The sequence below is a fragment of the Melanerpes formicivorus genome, unplaced genomic scaffold, assembly GCF_026170545.1.
Source record: "Melanerpes formicivorus ecotype bairdi unplaced genomic scaffold, bMelFor1.0.p_v2 SCAF_9, whole genome shotgun sequence".
In the NCBI taxonomy this organism is placed as follows: Eukaryota; Metazoa; Chordata; class Aves; order Piciformes; family Picidae; genus Melanerpes; species Melanerpes formicivorus.
In genome coordinates, this window is record NW_027142361.1 from 14736265 (window position 1) to 14756040 (window position 19776).

A 19776-nucleotide genomic window follows, 5' to 3' on the forward strand; every position below is an offset into this window, starting at 1 on the left:
AGGATGGGTAAAGGGACACTCCAGGAAGCAAACCCCTGCTGCTACTTGGAATCAACAAGTAGATCACTTAGCAAAAATCAGTGTGGTTGATCGTGAGGGAAAGGAGTGGGAGCGATTGGCTGAGTGGCTACATATTAAAAGAGGTCACTCAGGTAAGTCAGACCTTTACTACGAATGCAGATCCAGGGGGTGGCCAGTTTCTTTGACCACATGCGAAACCATTGTTTCAGCCTGCCCTCAGTGCCACATCAGATTAAAAGCTAACCATCCCGGTCTGGCTCCAGCCCAGCATATCAAGAAAGACAAAGTGCTATGGAGTACATGGCAGATTGATTATGTTGGTCCCCTCCGACCCTCACATGGGAAAAAATACATACTGGTAGGGGTAGAAGTGGTTTCAGGCTTAGTCATGGCCACTGCTACTAGCACTGCTTCAGGAGCTCAAACCATTGAAACTCTAAAGGATTGGTTCAGCATTCTGCCTATGCCTGAACATATTCAGAGTGATAATGGTTCACATTTCACCTCAACCTCAGTCCAAGACTGGGCCCGAGGGGAAGGAGTCAAATGGACATTTCATACTCCATATTATCCCCAGGCAAATGGCATAGTGGAGAGGGCAAATGACCTCATTAAGAAACATGCAAATGTTTCAAGGAGTAATTGGGATAAACGCCTGCCTTCTGCAGTTTTCATTGTAAACAACCGATGGGGGAATTATGGCAGCCCCAAAGTCAAGGCATTTTGCCCTGCTGACCCAGTTAGGGATGTCAGCCACATGCCAGGGGAGGCAAAGGATGAACACCCACATTCCGTAACACAGATGCAGGTGGGCCAACCAGTGTTAGTGAAACTGCCTTCTATCGGGATTGTACCCATGACACTGGCTAAGCCCAGGGGTCTATATGCTTGGGAGGCTACTGACATCAATGGAAAAACTCATCGCATAAGTGCTCGGTGGGTCGTTCCAAATTACTAACTGTCAAGCCCGGCTTTAACCACCGTGGCCAGTTTTGTTTCTCCACAGAATGACAACGGTTCCAGTGGACAGATTATCCTGGAAAGGAAAACCCGTCTCGGGAGTAACAGGGATCCACCACCGGTCAGGGGGTGGAGACTAGAAAACACTAAGGTCACCGATACTGACCTTAGACTTAAGGAGTTCTATACTGTGTTGTAGCATGCTTTGTTTAGAGTACAGTTGTACACTTCTGAGATATGTGTGTATATATATATATATATGCATGATGTTCTTGTGATGTTTCTATATAATGTTTAATTCATCCTTGGTAGAGTTTAATTATAGAGTAATATTTGCCCACATATACTTGCCCATAAGCAGGGGGTGGAATGTAGTGAAGGATGCTTATGATCAGGATATATTTCTGTATGTGTTAACCCTCCTTTGTCCCCCCCTCCTTTCTGGAGGCAGCAGGGGGGATCCTGGCGCCACTGAGTCCAGGTAAACAGCCTACCTGGGCGTGGTCTCACCCCTGCAGTACTAGAGGCAGGCTATATGTTTGTTTCCCCGAGTATAGCATATACTCAGGCCATATTTGGTAGCTGGTAGTTCATTGGTTAATGTTTGCGTTGGCAACAGATGCTTATTGGGCCAGTATTCACTGGGGCAAATGGTAAATAGGGGTCGTTTGGTAAATGAGCCCCCCACCTCGGTGTTGGAGCCTGTGTGTGCGTGCGTGCCAGCCAGTGCTTCGGGAGGCCTCGTGGTCCTTTTGCCACCATCACCCAGCTGCGTGCGGTGCCATGGACAGCATTCCGTGGGATCAACCGCTGTGTGATCCATCGTAGGAGAAAACCTGGTAGCCCGTGTGAACCAGCGTTGCTGACCTGCCACTACCCCCCACTCTGAGCGAGGAATTTTGTATCCTGGGAGAGAACAGCAGAGCCACGCGGTGCGGCCACGCGGCCACCGCCATTTCCTGCCTCCTTATTACGGCACATCCGTGCCACGTTGTCTGGATTATAAACATTATTGAGGAAAGACTCCACGAAGTTCTCAGCTTGTGAGTAAGCCAAGCCCTTTGTAGAGCTTCGTTTAGGATAGCGTTTATATTGCTCCGGGTGGAGGGTTGCCGGTCACTGACCAGCCCCTCCCCCGCCACTCTCTGACTCAGTTTAGATTCTAAGTTCTGTGAATCATTTTGGTTTAAATGCCCATACATAACATTCTGTAAAGATAGTTCCACTAACCAAATATTGATACCTGTGAAGGGCGATTATAAATACCCCGTTACAGAGTTTGTATATATATAAATAAACTTATATTTTTCGTTGATGGATCTGCCGTGCATTTCTGAGGGCATATCCACGACAGGGGGTAACACTTAGGGGAACAGGGAGTTTGATACCTTCCCAGAAGCAAGATTCTCAACCTCCCTGTAGTAACCCACATGAGCAGGGCCAATGGGAACAGGTCTCTGCCCGACGGAAGAAATGCAAACAAAGGAAGTCTGCTCCTGTGAGCAGCACGCTGCCTCCAGTGCAGTTACAGAACAGGAATGAGGCTCTGCAGGAGGAACAGGTCATTGGTAAGGCCGAGGACTCAAGAAGGTCAGAAGCTGCACCAATGACAGGTTGCCTCAGGCCAGCCATCAAAACTTACCCAGTGTCGTAGGGTTGGAAGGGTAAGGCCCAAAAGCCTCCTCCCTCCCCCCTGTAAAGTAAAGGGAAAGAAAATTGAAGGGAAAGGGAAAAAAAACTCACAGCTGAATTAGCAAAGCAGTGGAGCTGTATATTTACAAAGCAATGTAGTATATGCAGGGGAATACATACAAATTTACAATATGTACAATATATACAAAGATATACAACAGAGTAGCACAGAAATGAGAGTTCCCCCCTCTGCTGAGGGGGGTTTCCCACCTCCGCTCTCCACTCTTTCCCCCTTTCCCCAGAGTGGGTTAGAAAGAGAAAGAAAAGAGAGAAAAAAAGTTAGAAGCAGTTTGTGTTAAGTGGAAAGGAGTTAATACAGGCCTTTATCAGTTTCAAGGCCGAAGCCTTGGCAGAAAGCCCAGGAGCTGCAAGCTGCTGCCCGAAGGAGAAGCGGAAGCAAGTCTGAAGGTAAAAGTGCCGGAGTGCCCAGGATACCTTCCTACACTCCCAGTTCAGAAGGTGCTTCCTCCCACTTTACCAATGAAATTAGCTTAGATTGTTCTTTTCATTTACCAACTTCCGTCCACCAAATTCCCTTTCTTAAAGGCACAGCCTCAAACGGTGACAGTCCACCCCTTCTAAACAATTTCATTGGCCGTTCATACTGTCCATCCAATCCAAGACGATATTTACAGTTCGTAAACAAAGTTCATAGTCCATTCTGGCTATGCTCAGATGTAGATAATTCAAAAGTCCAAGAAAATCAGAGAATGAGAAAAATGGAAAACAGTTCATTTCTTCACCGACGAAGCGAAGAAAAGGGAAACAGGAAAATCTCAGGGTCTCTTAGTTGACTCAGGGCTTTCAGGGTTCTCAGGGTTCGTGCACCGTAGATTTCCTCGTTGATTCTTCCTGCGGACGCGATGTAGTTGTACAACTGTTCGAAGTTAACCTCTTTCAGCTAAAGTTAAATTTCTTTGCGGAATACACTGAATTTCACCATTCTCTTGCATTACCCAATAAGTGTGACCCGGACCTTCAGCTGAAACCACCCCTCGGACAGGTTTAGCCTCTCCTGAGGGAGAAAATACCCAAACAGTTTTACCTAACAGATTCTTTTCTCTAACAACAGGAACTCTATCACCTTCTACTTTCCGTAGCAAATCTGAATGTGCAGGTCCAGCTCGGTTCACTGAACCTCTACTATTTACCAGCCAGGTTGCTTGTGCTAAATGTTTTTCCCTGTTTTTCAAAGATCCACCCCCCATGGCTTTAAGAGTGGTCTTCAACAAACCGTTGTAGCGTTCAATCTTCCCTGAAGCTGGTGCATAGTAGGGAATATGGAATATCCACTCAATACCATGCTCTTTTGCCCAGTTCTTTACAAGGTTGTTCTTGAAATGAGTTCCGTTGTCTGACTCAATCCCCTCTGGAGTTCCGTGTCTCCACAGGATCTGTCTCTCTAGACCAAGAATGGTGTTGCGTGCAGTTGCATGTGGAACTGGATAAGTTTCCAACCATCCAGTGTTTGCCTCTACCATAGTAAGCACGTATTGCTTACCAGAACGAGAACATGGTAGAGTGATGTAGTCAATCTGCCAAGCTTCACCATACTTGTACTTGGACCATCTGTCACCATACCACAAGGGCTTAAGTCGTTTTGCCTGCTTAATAGCAGCACAAATGTCACAGTCATGGATGACTTGTGTGATAGCATCCATGGAAATGTCTATGGATCTGTCACGAGCCCATTGGTATGTTGCATCTCTGCCTTGATGTCCTGATGAATCATGAGCCCACCGAGCTAAGAATATCTCACCTCGGTGCTTCCAGTCGAGATCAAGATTAGAGTCCATGTCTACTGGAGAAACTCTTGCAGCTATATCTGCCTGATGGTTGTGTTGCTGTTCCTCAGTAGCTTTGCTCTTAGGAATGTGAGCATCAATGTGTCTCACTTTCACTGGGATACTCTCGACTCAATCAGCAATGTCCTGCCACAGGTTTTCTGCCCAAATGGGTTTTCCTTTTCTCTGCCAACCACTCTTCTTCCAGTTCTTTAGCCAACCCCATAGAGCATTGGCTACCATCCATGAGTCGGTGTAGAGATAAAGCTTTGGCCATCTCTCACATTCAGCTACTTCGAGAGCTAGCTGGACAGATTTTACCTCTGCAAACTGACTGGATTCTCCTTCTCCATCTTTCGCCTCTGCAACTCGGCGTGTTGGACTCCACACTGCAGACTTCCACCTTCGCTTGTCTCCAACAAGACGACAGGAACCGTCTGTGAACAAAGCATATTTCTTTTCATCATCAGAAAGGTCATTGTAAGGAGGAGCTTCCTCAGCACGAGTTACTTTCTCCTCTGGAGGTTTAGCACAGTTGATACCTTCAGGCCAACTTGAGATCACCTCCACTAGACCAGGCCTTTCACGATTTCCCATTCGAGCTCTCTGTGTTATCAGAGCCATCCACTTAGACCATGTTGAGTCTGTGGCATGATGTGGTGTGGAGCCTTTGCCTTTGAACATCCAATTCAAAACTGGTAATCTGGGAGCTAAGAGAAGTTGTGATTCAGTTCTAATCACTTCAGAAGATGCTTTTACTCCCTCATAGGCAGCTAAAATTTCTTTTTCTGTTGGAGTATAATTAGCCTCTGAACCTCTGTAACCTTCACTCCAGAAACCAAGAGGTCGTCCACGTGTCTCACCTGGAGCTTTTTGCCACAAGCACCAGGTTGGACCATTGTCGCTTGCAGCCGTGTACAAAATGTTCTTTATGTCTGGACCATCTCGGACAGGTCCCAGACCCATTGCTTGGATCACCTCTTGCTTTATCTGGTCAAAGGCTGCTTGTTGTTCAGGTCCCCAGTGGAAATGGTTTCTCTTTCGAGTCACATCATACAGAGGTTTCACAATCTGACTGTATCCAGGAATGTGCAGTCTCCAAAATCCCACTATCCCCAAGAAACATAGGGTCTCTTGCTTGTTTGTGGGATTTGCCATGGTGGAGACTCTATTTACCACATCCACTGGAATGTGTCAGCATCCATCCTGCCACTGCACTCCTAGAAATTGAATGTCTGTGTTAGGTCCTTTCACCTTGTCTCGCTTGATGGCAAAACCTGCATTCAGAAGAATGTCAATGATTTTGTTACCTTTCTCGAAGACTTCCTCAGCAGTTTTACCCCAGACGATGATATCATCGATGAACTGGATGTGTTCTGGAGCACCGCCCTTCTCCAGAGCATCGTGGATCACTGCATGAGAGATGCTTGAGCTGTGGATCCAGCCCATTGGCAGTCTGTTGAAAGTGTACTGGATTCTTCTCCAGGTGAAAGCAAACTGAGGCCTGCATTCCTCTGCTATGGGAATAGAGAAAAATGCATTAGCAATGTCTATGGTAGCATACCATTTGGCCTCTTTGGATTGCAGCTCATACTGAAGCTCCATCATGTCTGGTACTGCTGCACTCATAGGTGGTGTCACTTCATTCAGGGCTCGGTCGTCTACCGTCAGACGCCAGTCTCCATTCTGCTCCAAACCCCTCCCCTGCTTTGTTGCCCTTCTCTGGATGCATTCCAGCAAGTCAACATCTTTCCTAAACTGAGGGGCCCAGAACTGGACACAGGACTCAAGGTGTGGCCTAACCAGTGCTGAGTACAGGGGCAGAATGACTTCCCTGCTCCTGCTGGCCACACTGTTCCTGATGCAGGCCAGGATGCCATTGGCCTTCTTGGCCACCTGGGCACACTGCTGGCTCATGTTCAGCCTACTAACAACCCCAAAGTACCCCCAGGTCCCTCTCTGCCTGGCCTTTCTCCAGCCACTCTGACCCTAGCCTGTAGCTCTGCATGGGGTTGTTGTGGCCAATGTGTAGAACCCGGCACTTAGATGTGTTAAATCTCATGCTGCTGGACTCTGCCCATCTGTCCAGCCTGTCAAGGTCCCTCTGCAAAGCTCTCCTACCCTCTAAACAGATCAACACCTGCCCCCAGCTTGGTATCATCTGCAAACTTACTGATGGTGGACTCAATACCCTCATCCAGATCATCAAAAAAGATATTCAAGAGCATGGGGCCCAGCACTGATCCCTGGGGACACCACTAGTGACTGGCTGCCAGCTGGATGTGGCACCATTCACCACCACTCTCTGGGCTTGGCCCTCCAGCCAGTTCCTAACCCAGCACAGAGTGCTGCTGTCCAAGCCACGAGCTGACAGCTTGGCTAGCAGTTTGCTGTGGGGGACCGTATCAAAGGCCTTGCTGAAGTCCAGGTAGACTACATCCACAGCCTTCCCCACAACCACCAGATGGGTCACCTGATCATAGGAGATCAGGTTGGTCAGGCAGTACTCAAGGTATAGTCTTACCCATGCCTTCTGAATAAGTCTTTTCTTCCCTAGAACATCACATGAACAATGCCAAGTACCTTTATCACAGGTACTATGCTCAACTTGTCCTTTCCATCTGTCTTATTCTATATAAAATGCTGAAACACTGCATGTTGGTGCAGCTCAACTCTTCATTTTTCCCCCAACAGTAATAATTCTTAAGAGCCAAATCCACAAATTCTTTTACACTATACTGATACTGTAGCTACAACTTCTTAAAACTTAAGGATTAAAACAAAGCAGCACACATGTTTGTAACTTCTTCTGCCCCATGGTTATTTATGCTGCAATATTTACTCTGAGAGAACCGAGACACTGGTAGGTGTAGGGCAAAACTGATCCTTGCATCCCTTTGACCTTTAAAACATGCTTCCTCCCACCTCATCCAAGAAGAAAGAGCAAACAACAAAGCAATTAAAATATACTTGGTGTATATGACTGTTGTGGCAGATGTAGCAGAACCATAATAACAATAAAGAAAATGAATTTGCAAAAATCATTTGGATAGTTTTATGAGTTAACTGGGTCTAAATATAGTCTCCTACCAATGCAGGTATAGCAGCAAATTCATTAGAGTCAAGCTGCTGTTCAGGTGTGAAGAACATTGCAACAAGTGAACAAGATAGGTTTTGCTGTGGAATAACCAGGAGTGCCCAGTTCAATTAGAAAATGAAAATGACAGAATGTGGCAATGCCAGCGACGAGCAGTGTGAGCAATCTGGCAGTGCAGGCCTAGAGCCTGACATGGTGGTAGGCCATAAATGCAGAATCAGCTAGCAGTATAGCAAAACAGTGCTGTGCCTGCAGCATGTAACTAAAACAAGACACTGGTAGCTATAAACATGGACAGTTATCTTGGGACAACAGGATATGCACCTGCATCAACAACCTCGTTGTGTTATTAGTAGTTGGACCAATAATCTGTAATAGTGCAATGTGTGGTCACTCATAGGGAACCAATGGAGCTATGCCAACAGGGCACTCCGAGTTTATATAAGTTGTAGCAGTTGCTTTGCTATGCACTTCTTCTTCTGCCTTTCCTGTCTCCTGTTTCTTCTACACTTTACAGTGCTATACTTGCACTACAGGCCTGCTCCATAGGCCTGCACCTCAGGCCTGCACCATCGGCCTGCAACACTGGAACAATAAAGGAACAATACTCGATCACATTGGTCAGCCGTATTGATTCCTATCTCCGTCGTCTACAACAGAATACATCTCATACATATCACTAAAAGTAAACATAGGTTCAATGTCCACTCTCTGATCCTGAGCCCAATTGGTAGACTCTGGCTACTGGCAAATTATTAAATTCATTCCTCCTCCCCTCCATGCACAGGGTAGCCCACAGGCTTTACTGCCTCCTGGGAATGTTTTGTGACCTCAGCTAACATTTGAAACAAGCCCAGATATTGAGAAAGTGCTAACTGGCTTGGGGGAAAGCCATCCTAACAGTTATGCAGCACAGGTACCAAGTTTCCATGCCTTAGCCATACTTCCTAGGACAGATAGAGCCAGCATCTGATTCCTGTGCACACAGGTCTCAGAGAGACAGTGCTTGGTCTTATAAATATAGAGCCTGACAAACCTCAAGCAGGAATAAGTTTTCAGTTGGACACTTACAGGTGTCTGCATGCATTACACCAAGTTCATTGGGTTCCTAGAGCACCACAGGCAATTAGCCACCAACTATCTGCTTTGGAATGAACAAGTTCCTTTCCAGGCTCCACATCCAATGCTCCAGGGTCACACTAATTTAGTTGCTCAAGATTCCAGACATAGCTCTAAGTGCTATTCCCACAGCAGTGCTCTGCGAGTTGCTCCACTGTCTCCTCAATTCCCCCTACTGCAGTATTACAACACTACCTGCCCTTTTGCTCCAATGCTGTAACTTCAATCTTTCATCAGGAATTAAACTGTATCTAAAGCAGCAGTTTCTGTGGCACAAACATTCTAGCTGCAAAGGGGTCAAAGTAATCAATTTACCTAGGCACTGCAATATATGTGCTACAGGTTATTTACCTGTGGTTTCATTAACAAATGCTTGACTGTTTTCTACCCCTTCACTGAAAGGAGTGCTCTACATGCAATCATAATGGTTAAGGATAAAAGGATCTAAAAGATTTCCCCCGTATTTCTTGTTAGGTCATACACAAATACTGTATACAGCACAAACATACTGGTCTTGTGGCAAGAGGGTATGTAATTGCAAACTACTCCAAAAAGATCACTGCCTCAGTAAGGCTGCTGTTCTGCTTATCTTGGACTTCTTTTTTCCTCCAGAAGCACTCAGATCAAACTATTTACCATGAAAAAAACCTTCTAAATATACTTAGATGTGTAAAATCTGGACTAATGAAGATATGAAGCCCTTCAATGAAGTATAAAATAATAAAAATTAAAGTAATTACAATAGCAACTCACCCTTCAGCTACTGCTGTGCTTTTCAACAGTGTTTCAGTTCGTACCTCAGGCCACTAACAGTGATCAATTAGTAAAAGTTAAACAAAAAAAAACAGTTATAAACCTTCAACTTTTGAGCTTTTCTTCTGAGCAACCACACAGATCATCTTGGCAGCAGCCTGCGATGTACTAACTCTATGATCACCTTACTCTGCTTCAGAGAAGCACAGGCAACACCCCCTTTACACATGAAATAAATATATATGTGTATGTACAGTACTGGAGTAACTGCTCACATTACAAATTTGAGAAAAGTCTCTACACAGCAGTTCTATAATTTAATGTTTAAACTGTTAACCCTACTTTGTCAAAGCTCCTGCATACACAGGCTGCACCTGCACCTTCTGACACTATCCCCATTTAGAAACCTATTTGAGAACTGGAAATTGAAACACACTGGATGCATTCTCTATTGCCCATGTTGACACACAGGCGATGAACCTCCCCTGCCTAGTACACTGACACTGAGCCTCCCTAAGGTTTCTCTGGCTCAATTCTTAAGTCACATCCTCCAGCTTCCAGCTGTGCTGCTATGTCCAATAACTGAGTTTTACTAAGCCATTTTCTCCAGATGTAGTGATTCAGTAAGACATCTGCTATCTTAAAAGTTCTTTCCTCTAGTAATGAGAAATACATACACCTTAACTTCCAATAACCTACAAAACTCCTAGTTTCCTCAGATTTTTATTTATGCTGTTACAGGCTATTAACAGCAGCTCACATTCCTCTTGTGCTCCTCTTGTCAGCTAAAAGATGTCTCAAAATTTGAGAGGTTTTCTAGATACAGCTGAACAGCAATCCAAGGTTAGTACAGTTACATTAAACACAGTAATTTGAAACTTACCACACATACAGGCATAGGACAAACAGTTCAGATATAAATACACGTGACAGCGCTAAAACAAAACTCATCTATGAGAAACATTGAATTTCTGAATCACCCTTTCTTCATCAGCTAATGTAGTGAAGGATGCTTATGGTCAAGATTGTGCCCATAACATTTGTGTAGGATATATTTTCTCTGTGTGTTAACCCTCCTTTGTTCCCCCTTCTTTCTGGGGGCAGCAGGGGGGATCCTGGCACCACTGAGTCCAGGTAAACAGCCTACCTGGGCATGGTCTCACCCCTGTAGTACAAGAGGCAGGCTATATGTTTGTTTCCCTGGGTATAGCATATACTCAGGCCATATTTGGTAGGTGTCAGTTCATTGGTTAATGTTTGCATTAGCAACAGATGCTTATTGGACCAGTATTCACTGGGGCAAAAGGTAAATAGGGGTCGTTTGGTAAATAAGCCCCCCCCACCTTGGTGTTGGAGCCTGTGCGTGTGCGTGCGTGCCAGCCAGTGCTTCGGGAGGCGTCGTGGTCCTTTTGCCACCGTCACCCAGCTGCGTGCGGTGCCGTGGACAGCACTCCGTGGGATCAACCGCTGCGTGATCCATCATAGGAGAAAACCTGGTAGACCGTGTGAACCAGCGTTGCTGACCTGCCACTGCCCCCCACCCCCCCCCCGAGCGAAGAACCTTTTGTATCCTGGGAGAGAACAGTAGAGCCACGCGGTGCAGCCATGCGGCCAGCGCCATTTCCTGTCTCCTTATTACGGCACATCCGTACCACGTTGTCTGGACTACAAACATTATTAAGGAAAGACTCCATGAAGTTCTCAGCTTGTGAGTAAGCCAAGCCCTTTTTGTAGAGCTTCAGTTAGGATAGCGTTTATATTGCTCCGGGTGGAGGGTTGCCGGTCACTGACCAACCCCTCCCCCGCCACTCTCTGACTCAGTTTAGATTCTAAGTTCTGTGAACCATTTTGATTTAAATGCCCATACATAACATTCTGTAAAGATAGTTCCACTAACTGAATATTGATACCTGTGAAGGGTGACTGTAAATACCCCGTTACAGAGTTTGTACATATATATAAATAAACTTATATTTTCATTGATGGATCTGCCGCGCATTTCTGAGGGCATATCCACGACAGCTAACCAGATCTGTATGTTAGTGATAGGCTCCAAATGATTTAAGGGTACTAAAGGTAGGTGTCTCTTGTCAGGTCCTTGATGATCATCTCTTACTTTAGAGATTATCCTTGGAGTAACACTGAAAAGCCACACAAGGTCATGCCTTCTGTGCATACATGTACTTGAACTTCCCTCCAGACCTCTGCTTCTGGAGCTTTCTGCCCCAGGAATATTGACATAAATGTCAGCTTTAACTGTATGACAATACTTTCTGTTGAGGACTTCAACATGCTAAAGAATTTGTTTTCTCCTGTTAAACACAAGATGGAAGGAAACTTAAATTTTAAAGTATTAAATATAAATACACAAGAGATGAAAGTCTGAAGATTCTTCATGCATTTTTTTGTACTCTAATCACACAGGTGAAACCTTAAGGGGTTTGAGCACTGAATTTGCATATTCAATGTTAATTTTCACTATAATGTGATTACAATAATTCTATTTAACTGGATGCTGTTAGCCGTGATTTAGATCCCAGCACCAACTATTTCAGGCTTTGAAGCATTACTCATCTATCAGAGAAATTGACTTAATGTGAAAACACAGACTGATGCACACAGCATTTGGATTATTTTTTTCCTAAGGCACTTTTGACAGATGACCCTACCCTAAGTGCAACAATGCATAAAATGGCTTGACAGGATATAGGGGATCCGAGTCCAAGTGTGTGGGCTTAAAAAAAAATTTAAAAAAAAATTACTGGCAAAAATGTTTATTCTGAAGAAATGTCTAGAGTTTAGTGCTTCTTTCAGGACTGAACTTGTTCAGCATATAGTAAGTCATCATAAGGCCTGATCCAATGGGCACATCCTCAGCTCATGTCAACTATAACCAGATGTTCACTCACAGAATAACAGTAGTCATTTAAAGAGTTACCATTTCTTATCTGAACTTGGCCGTGGTCACCGACTACATAAAAACTTCATGGTGGTTTGCAGAAAGGCTTTCTCTTTGCACAAGAGACATTGTCTGCAAAGTCCCCCGGGTACCAGCCCTCATGAACCAAGGGGTTCAGGAGTGTTGGACCTACTTCAAACAGGAGCTCTTGAAGGCACAGGAATTGGCGGTTCCCTCATGCCGGAAGGCAAGCCGGCGGGGAAGGCGACCGGCCTGGATGAGCAAGCAGCTCCTGGAGAATTTAAGGGGGAAGAAGAAGCTGTATCACCTTTGGAAGGAGGGGAAGGCTTCTCGAGGTATGTTCAAGGAAGCTGTTAGATTATGTAGGAATAAAATTAGGGAGGCTAAGGCCCAGCTGGAACTGAAGCTGGCCACCTCAGTCAAAGATAATAAAAAGCATTTTTATAAATATATTAACAATAAGAAGAAGGGCAGGAAGAACCTGCACTCCCTAGCGGACCTGGAGGGGAACACAGTGACTGAAGATGAGGAGAAAGCTGAGGTCCTGAACACCTTCTTTGCCTCAATTTTTAACAGCAAGGCAGGAGTTCAGGACGAGTGGCCTCCGGAGCTGGGCGATGGGGTCGGGGAGCAGTGTAATGCCCCGGAAATCCATGAGGAATTAGTTCGGGACCTGCTGAGCCACTTGGATACTCACAAGTGCATGGGACTGGATGGGATCCATCCTAGGGTGCTGAGAGAGCTGGCAGATGTGCTAGCTAGGCCACTCTCCATCATTTTCCTCCAGTCCAGGCTCACAGGTGAGGTCCCAGATGACTGGAAACTGGCCAACGTGGTCCCCATCCACAAGAAGGGTCGGATGGAGGAACCTGGAAACTACAGGCCAGTCAGCCTGACCTCAGTGCCAGGGAAAGTGATGGAGCAGATTATCCTGCTGGCAATAACTGTGCACCTGAAGGATGGCCAAGGGCTCAGGTCCAGTCAACATGGATTTAGGAAGGGCAGATCCTGCCTCTCCAACCTGATCTCTTTCTATGATCAGGTGACCTGTCTGGTGGATGTGGGGAGGCCTGTGGATGTAGTCTGCCTGGACTTCAGCAAGACCTTTGACACCGTCCCCCACAGCAAACTGCTGGCTAAGCTGTCAGCCCGTGGATTGGACCATTACACTCTGTGCTGGGTTAGGAACTGGCTGGAGAACCGGGCCCAGAGAGTGGTAGTGAACGGTGCCACATCCAGCGGGTGACCAGTCACCAGTGGTGTCCCCCAGGGATCAGTGCTGGGCCCTGTCCTCTTCAACATATTCATCAATGATCTGGATGAAGGGGTAGAGTCAGTCATCAGCAAGTTTGCAGATGACACAAAGTTAGGGGCAGATGTTAGTCAGTTAGAGGGTAGAAAGGCTCTGCAGAGGGACCTCGACCGACTGGTCAGATGGGCAGAGTCCAATGGGATAGCATTCAACAAGTCCAAGTGCCGAGTGCTGCACTTTGGCTACGGCAATCCCGTGCAGAGCTATAGGCTGGGGTTGGAGTGGCTGGAGAACTCCCAAACAGAGAGGGACCTGGGTGTGCTGATCGACAGCCACCTGAATATGAGCCAGCAGCGTGCCCAGGTGGCCAGGAGGGCCAATAGCATCCTGGCCTGCATTAGGAATAGTGTGGCCAGCAGGAGCAGGGAGGTCATAGTGCCCCTGTACTCTGCTTTGGTTAGGCCGCACCTTGAGTACTGTGTCCAGGTCTGGGCCCCTCAGTTTAAGAAGGACATCGAAACACTTGAGCGTGTCCAGAGAAGGGCAACAAGGCTGGTGAGAGGCCTTGAACACAAGCCCTATGAGGAGAGGCTGAGGGAGCTGGGATTGTTTAGCCTGGAGAAGAGGAGGCTCAGGGGTGACCTCATTGCCCTCTACAACTACCTGAAGGGTGGTTGTAGCCAGGAAGGGGTTGGCCTCTTCTCCCAGGCAACCAGCACCAGAACAAGAGGACACAGTCCCAAGCTGCGCCAGGGGAGGTTTAGACTCGAGGTGAGGAGGAAGTTCTTCACCGAGTGAGTCATTCGTCATTTCCCACAGCAGAGGCTGGTTATTCAAAAAGCGGAGGTGAATGGACGCAGGTTACTCTCAAAAGACGCAAAGTTAAACCTCCTTGCCTCCCCTCACCTTCCCCGCTGCTCTTAGAAAACAGATATGGAGCACTGGAAATTGAGGGTGAGGTGGTCCTGATGCCGGAGGACACACCATCTGGGGTTCTCCCTAAGGCTAAGCAGCCTAAGGTTAAACAGCCTAAGGCAAAGCAGCCTAAGGTCAAACAGTCTTCTGCTGGCATCAGGACCTGTTCCCTCAAAAAAAAGAGGAGGATAATTGTTATTGGTCATTCCCTTCTGAGGGAAATGTAGGGCCCTATATGTCGGCCTGACCCATCTCATAGGGAACTCTGTTGCCTGCCAGGAGCCCAAGTTAATGATGTTACCAGTAGGCTGCCTAAACTGGTGCAGCCCTCTGACTACTAGCCTTTACTAGTTATGCAGTTAGGGAATGATGATGTTGCAACCAGAACTCCCAGGGCTATCAAAGATGACTTCAGGGCCCTGGGAGACCTGGTTGAGGGGTCAGGGGCACAAATAATTTTTTCATCAATACCCTTAACTGCAGGAGGGAATACAGTAAGGAACAGGTCAGCAGCTATAGTTAACAAATGGCTTAGAGGCTGGTGCAGTCAAAAGAATTTTGGTTTTTTTGATATTGGGAAACTTTCTACTGCACCAGGCCAGCTGGCAACAGATAGAGTACATCTGTCCCAGAGAAGGGGAAAGATCACTGTATATGAGAACGGACTGGCCCCCAAAGATAAAAAGATCCTGGGTAGGGAATTGGCGGGTCTCATCGACAGGGCTTTAAACTAGTTTCGAAGGGGGAAGGTGCTGAAAATACTCCTCTCAGACAAGAGTCTGGGGGCGACAAGCTAGAGTCGGAGGTGAAACCAGCAGCCCAGCTGAATTGCATGTACACTAATGCACAAAGCATAGGTAACAAACAGGAGGAGCTGGAAGCCTTGATGCAGCAGGAAAGTTATGATGTAGTTGCCATCACAGAGATGTGGTGGGACGACTCACATGACTGGAGCACTGCAATTGACGGTTACAAGCTCTTCAGGAGAGACAGGCGAGGAAGAAGGGGTGGAGAGGTGGCCCTTTACATCAGAAAGGCACTAGATGCCATTGAGATGGAGATTAGGGACGATCGGGTTTGTGGCCGGTTGACGCTGTCCCCTTAAGAAAGGGAATATGGTGGACGGAAGTTGGTAAACGGAAAAGAATAATCTAAACTATTTCATTGGTAAAGTGGGAGGAAGCACCTTCTGAACTGGGAGTGAGCTGGGACTATCCTGGGCACTCCGGCACCCTATCTTCAGTCTTGCTTCCGCCTCTCCACGGTGCAGCAGCTCTATCTCTGCTCGGCTTTCTGCCAAGGCCTCGGCCTTGAAGTCCAGATACAGGCCGGTATTAACTCCCTTCCAATTAACACGAACTGCTTCTAACATTCTTTTTCCTCTCTTTTCTTTCTCTTTCTATTCCATTCTGGGGAAAGGGGGGGAGAGAGAGGAGAGCGGAGGTGGGGAACCCCCTCTCTGCCGAGGGGGGTTACTCTCATTTCTGTGTTACTCTGTTGTATATCTTTGTATATATTGTAGATATTGTAAATTTGTAAATATTCCCCTGCATACCCTACATTGCTTTGTAAATATAGCTCCACTGCCTTGCTAATTCAGCTTGTGAGTTTTTTTTTCGCTTTCCCTTCAATTTTTTTCCCTTTTACCTTACAAGGGGGAAGGGAGGAGGCTTCTTGACCTTACCCTTCCACCCCACGACATTTTTTTTATTGGCGTACCCAACGTGCGGCAGATAATTAGTTCAATTTATTACTTGATTGATTTAGTGTTTTCCAGCTGAATTAGCAAACATGAAGGTATTGTGGTTTGTGGAGCGATTATTCTTTTCAATTTTTGGGGCTCTGGTTTACAGATATTGTTTGGGTTTGATTTTGGATTACCTGGGTAAATATTTGGTGCGGACAATTTATATGTGGGTTATGCATAGAGTTAAATTATGGTATGGAAAATGTATTAATTTCCTATGGCCAGTGAGATACAGGAATGTTACCTCCACCACTCTCCCAATTGAGATAAAGGGTTTTAAGATTCCGCCTGAGGAGACAGTAACTTTAGGTGATGCCTGGGATCCAAAGGTGATTTATGTGATGTGTATAAATCTGTTGCTGGTGATGGTAATTGCATATTTACTGTTCTCTCTGCGGCGAGAGAGAAAGGTGTCCAGAGCTTGTTTTGTTATTAAAACTAGATCAAAAAGAAAACGCCGTGGCTCTCGATCAGTCCCAGAGTCATCCAGTGACGAGGACTGTGGAGAACCCGTGTCAGTTAAAAAGAAGGCTAAAAAGTTAATTGGTAAGGCAGCTCTAAATGACTTTTCTGCTGATTCTAGCAAGCAGCCAAGGGCATCGGCTGGTATCAACATGGCACCTACTCCTTCTCCCACTTCTCCTCCTTCTTCTTCTCCATCGGCCATTAACGGAGCAACGTCACTTCCACCCAATCCCTCGGTGGGACCGGAAGTCACTGCCCCAGCAGCTGATTTATGTCAGGACCTGTCAGCTTCCATTAAGGTGGCTGTAAATTCAAACACAGCTCCAGTTAAGGTGGCTCCTTTAAAGACTAGAGGTGCAAAGGCCAAAGATGGAGAAGAAGAGGAGCTGGAGACTGATCCTGGTGAGGGGCCCTCTGCTCTAAAAGATCCTGCTGAGGAGGAAGAGAAGGTTTGTTTTAAAGATCTAGCTAACCTAGTGAGATCAAAGCAGGATAGAGATGAAGTTAGGAAAGCAGCTGGCAAAGGTGGTTCTCAGCTTAAAGAGATCCTTAGGAGAATGACAGCAGGATTATATGGACAAAGAATTCAGGGAGACGAGAAGCAAGATGATATTTCAGACTGTTCGTCACCACGGGAGGAATTGCGAAATGTCCGTAAAGATTTCACCAGGGCAGATAAGGAGCCAGTTCTAGCTTGGCTTAGTAGGTGTTATGATACAGGTGCTTCAGCTCTAACAGTTGGAGACAAGTCAGCAGCTCAGTTAGGAACTCTCTCAAGGGACAATGGAATAGATAGACATCTAGGCGAAGCTCTCGGTAAGGTTAATCTGTGGATATGCCTTTTAATGGCGGTTGCCCTGAGATACCCTTCCCGAGATGATCTTCCATGGAATCCTAAACCCTGGACTACCATAGACGAGGGAATTAAGCGCTTGAGAGAATTTGCTGTTAGAGAGCTACTCTATGGTGAACATGAAACTCTGAATCCTGATGACATTCCTGTGGGTATTGGTCTTGCTAAAAAGATCATCAAACTTGCTCCTTCCAATTATGCAAACATTCTGGCAAGCAGAATTGTGTCAAGAAGTTATGGTGGAACTTCTACGGTTGGCCAATTCAGTGATCAAATGAGACAATTGGAGGATAGCATGACACGTAGTTCTTTGGTTTCAGCGATTAAAACGCTGTCTGGTGATATTCAGAATTGCATAAGAGAGTTAAAAGATGAATTTAGAAATTCCATATCCCAATTGGCACAAAGGGATAATTTCAATTCTTCCTCCAGGTGGATACAAGTTTCATCTGTGAGGAATACACGTCCTCCAAGGAGGTCATTCCAAAACAGGACATTCCAAAACAGGTCATTCCAAAATAGACCGCCAAGGCAATCACGTAGAACTATTTGGATAACTCTGCGTGATCAGTTTGGTGAGAACATGAACCACTGGGATGGCCAACCAACTGCTAATCTTTTCAGGAGACTGAGGGAATTGCAAAGTGGCAGAACCCAAGGTAGCAATACCAGAAGGGTAGCTGTTACTTCCACAGTTCCCCAGAATGACTCTTATGGCTCCAACAGTGGTTCCAGTTATAACATGCAAAGTTATAACCCTGCAAACTATGTGCAGTGCACATGTGCGCATGTTCCCCATAACTAGGGGTGCCCTGCCTCCCCCCAGGGGGAGGAGAGGGATAACAGAGATAATAGAATCTATTGGGATGTGTACATCCAGTGGCCTGGCACTTCACAATTTCGGAAGTACAGGGCCTTGGTTGACATAGGAGCTCAGTGCACCATAATACCATCAAATTATCAGGGATCAGAGTCTATAACTATTCTGGGAGTCACTGGTGGATCTCAAGAGGTAAGTAAGGTAGAGGTTAATATAAGTTTAACTGGTAAACAATGGAGGAAGCATACAGTTGTGACCGGACCCGATGCACCTTGTATTTTGGGAATTGATTTTCTGAGAGAAGGGCATTTCAAAGACCCTAGAGGTTACAAATGGGCTTTTGGAGTAGCTTCAGTAGAAATTGATGGACAAAAAATGAAGCTGTCTGCCAGACCTGAGCTTTCTGATGAATCTGCAGCTGTGGGACAACATAAGATACGGGACATTAAATTGCCGGTTGCTTCTCAGACTGTGCATCACAGACAATACAGAACCAACCGTGACTCTTTGTTGCCCATTCAGAATCTGAATCGTCAGTTGGAGAGTCAGAAAGTCGTCAGCAAAACTCATTCACCTTTCAACAGTCCAGTGTGGCCTGTGCGGAAGCAGAATGGAGACTGGCGTCTGACGGTAGACTACCGAGCCCTAAATGAAGTGACACCACCTATGAGTGCAGCAGTACCAGACATGATGGAGCTACAGTATGAGCTGGAATCCAAAGAGGCCAAATGGTATGCTACCATAGACATTGCTAATGCATTTTTCTCTATTCCCATAGCAGAGGAATGCAGGCCTCAGTTTGCTTTCACCTGGAAAGGAATCCAGTACACTTTCAACAGACTGCCAATGGCAGACTGCCAATGGCTGGATCCACAGCTCAAGCATCTGTCATGCAGTGATCCACGATGCTCTGGAGAAAGGAGGTGCTCCAGAACACATCCGGTTCATCGATGATATCATCGTCTGGGGTAAAACTGCTGAGGAAGTCTTCAAGAAAGGTAACAAAATCATTGACATCCTTCTGAATGCAGGGTTTGCCATCAAGTGAGACAATGTGAAAGGACCTACCACAGAGATTCAATTTCTGGGAGTGCGGTGGCAGGATGGACGCCGACACATTCCAGTGGATGTGGTAAATAGAGCCTCTACCATGGCAAGTCCCACAAACAAGCAAGAGACCCTACGTTTCTTGGGGATAGTGGGATTTTGGAGACTGCACATTCCAGGATACAGTCAGATTGTGAAACCTCTGTATGATGTGACTCAAAAGAGAAACCATTTCCACTGGGGACCTGAACAACAAGCAGCCTTTGACCAGATAAAGCAAGAGGTAGTTCAAGCAATGGGTCTGGGACCTGTCCGAGATGGTCCAGACATT

General features: G+C 46.2%; 2 protein-coding genes across 2 annotated transcripts in view; one reads left to right on the forward strand and one right to left on the reverse strand.

The window, feature by feature from the left end:
- Positions 1–19776, forward strand: part of LOC137443428 (WD repeat and coiled-coil-containing protein-like) — a 113694-nt gene that overhangs the window by 72439 nt on the left and 21479 nt on the right. The window lies entirely within an intron of this gene.
- UBXN2A (UBX domain protein 2A) overlaps positions 9940–19776 on the reverse strand; it is a 41151-nt gene continuing 31314 nt past the window's right edge. Inside the window, 2 exon segments of the mRNA XM_068142926.1 lie at positions 9940–10082; positions 11395–11567. Coding sequence (XP_067999027.1) covers positions 9940–10082; positions 11395–11567 — 316 coding nt within the window.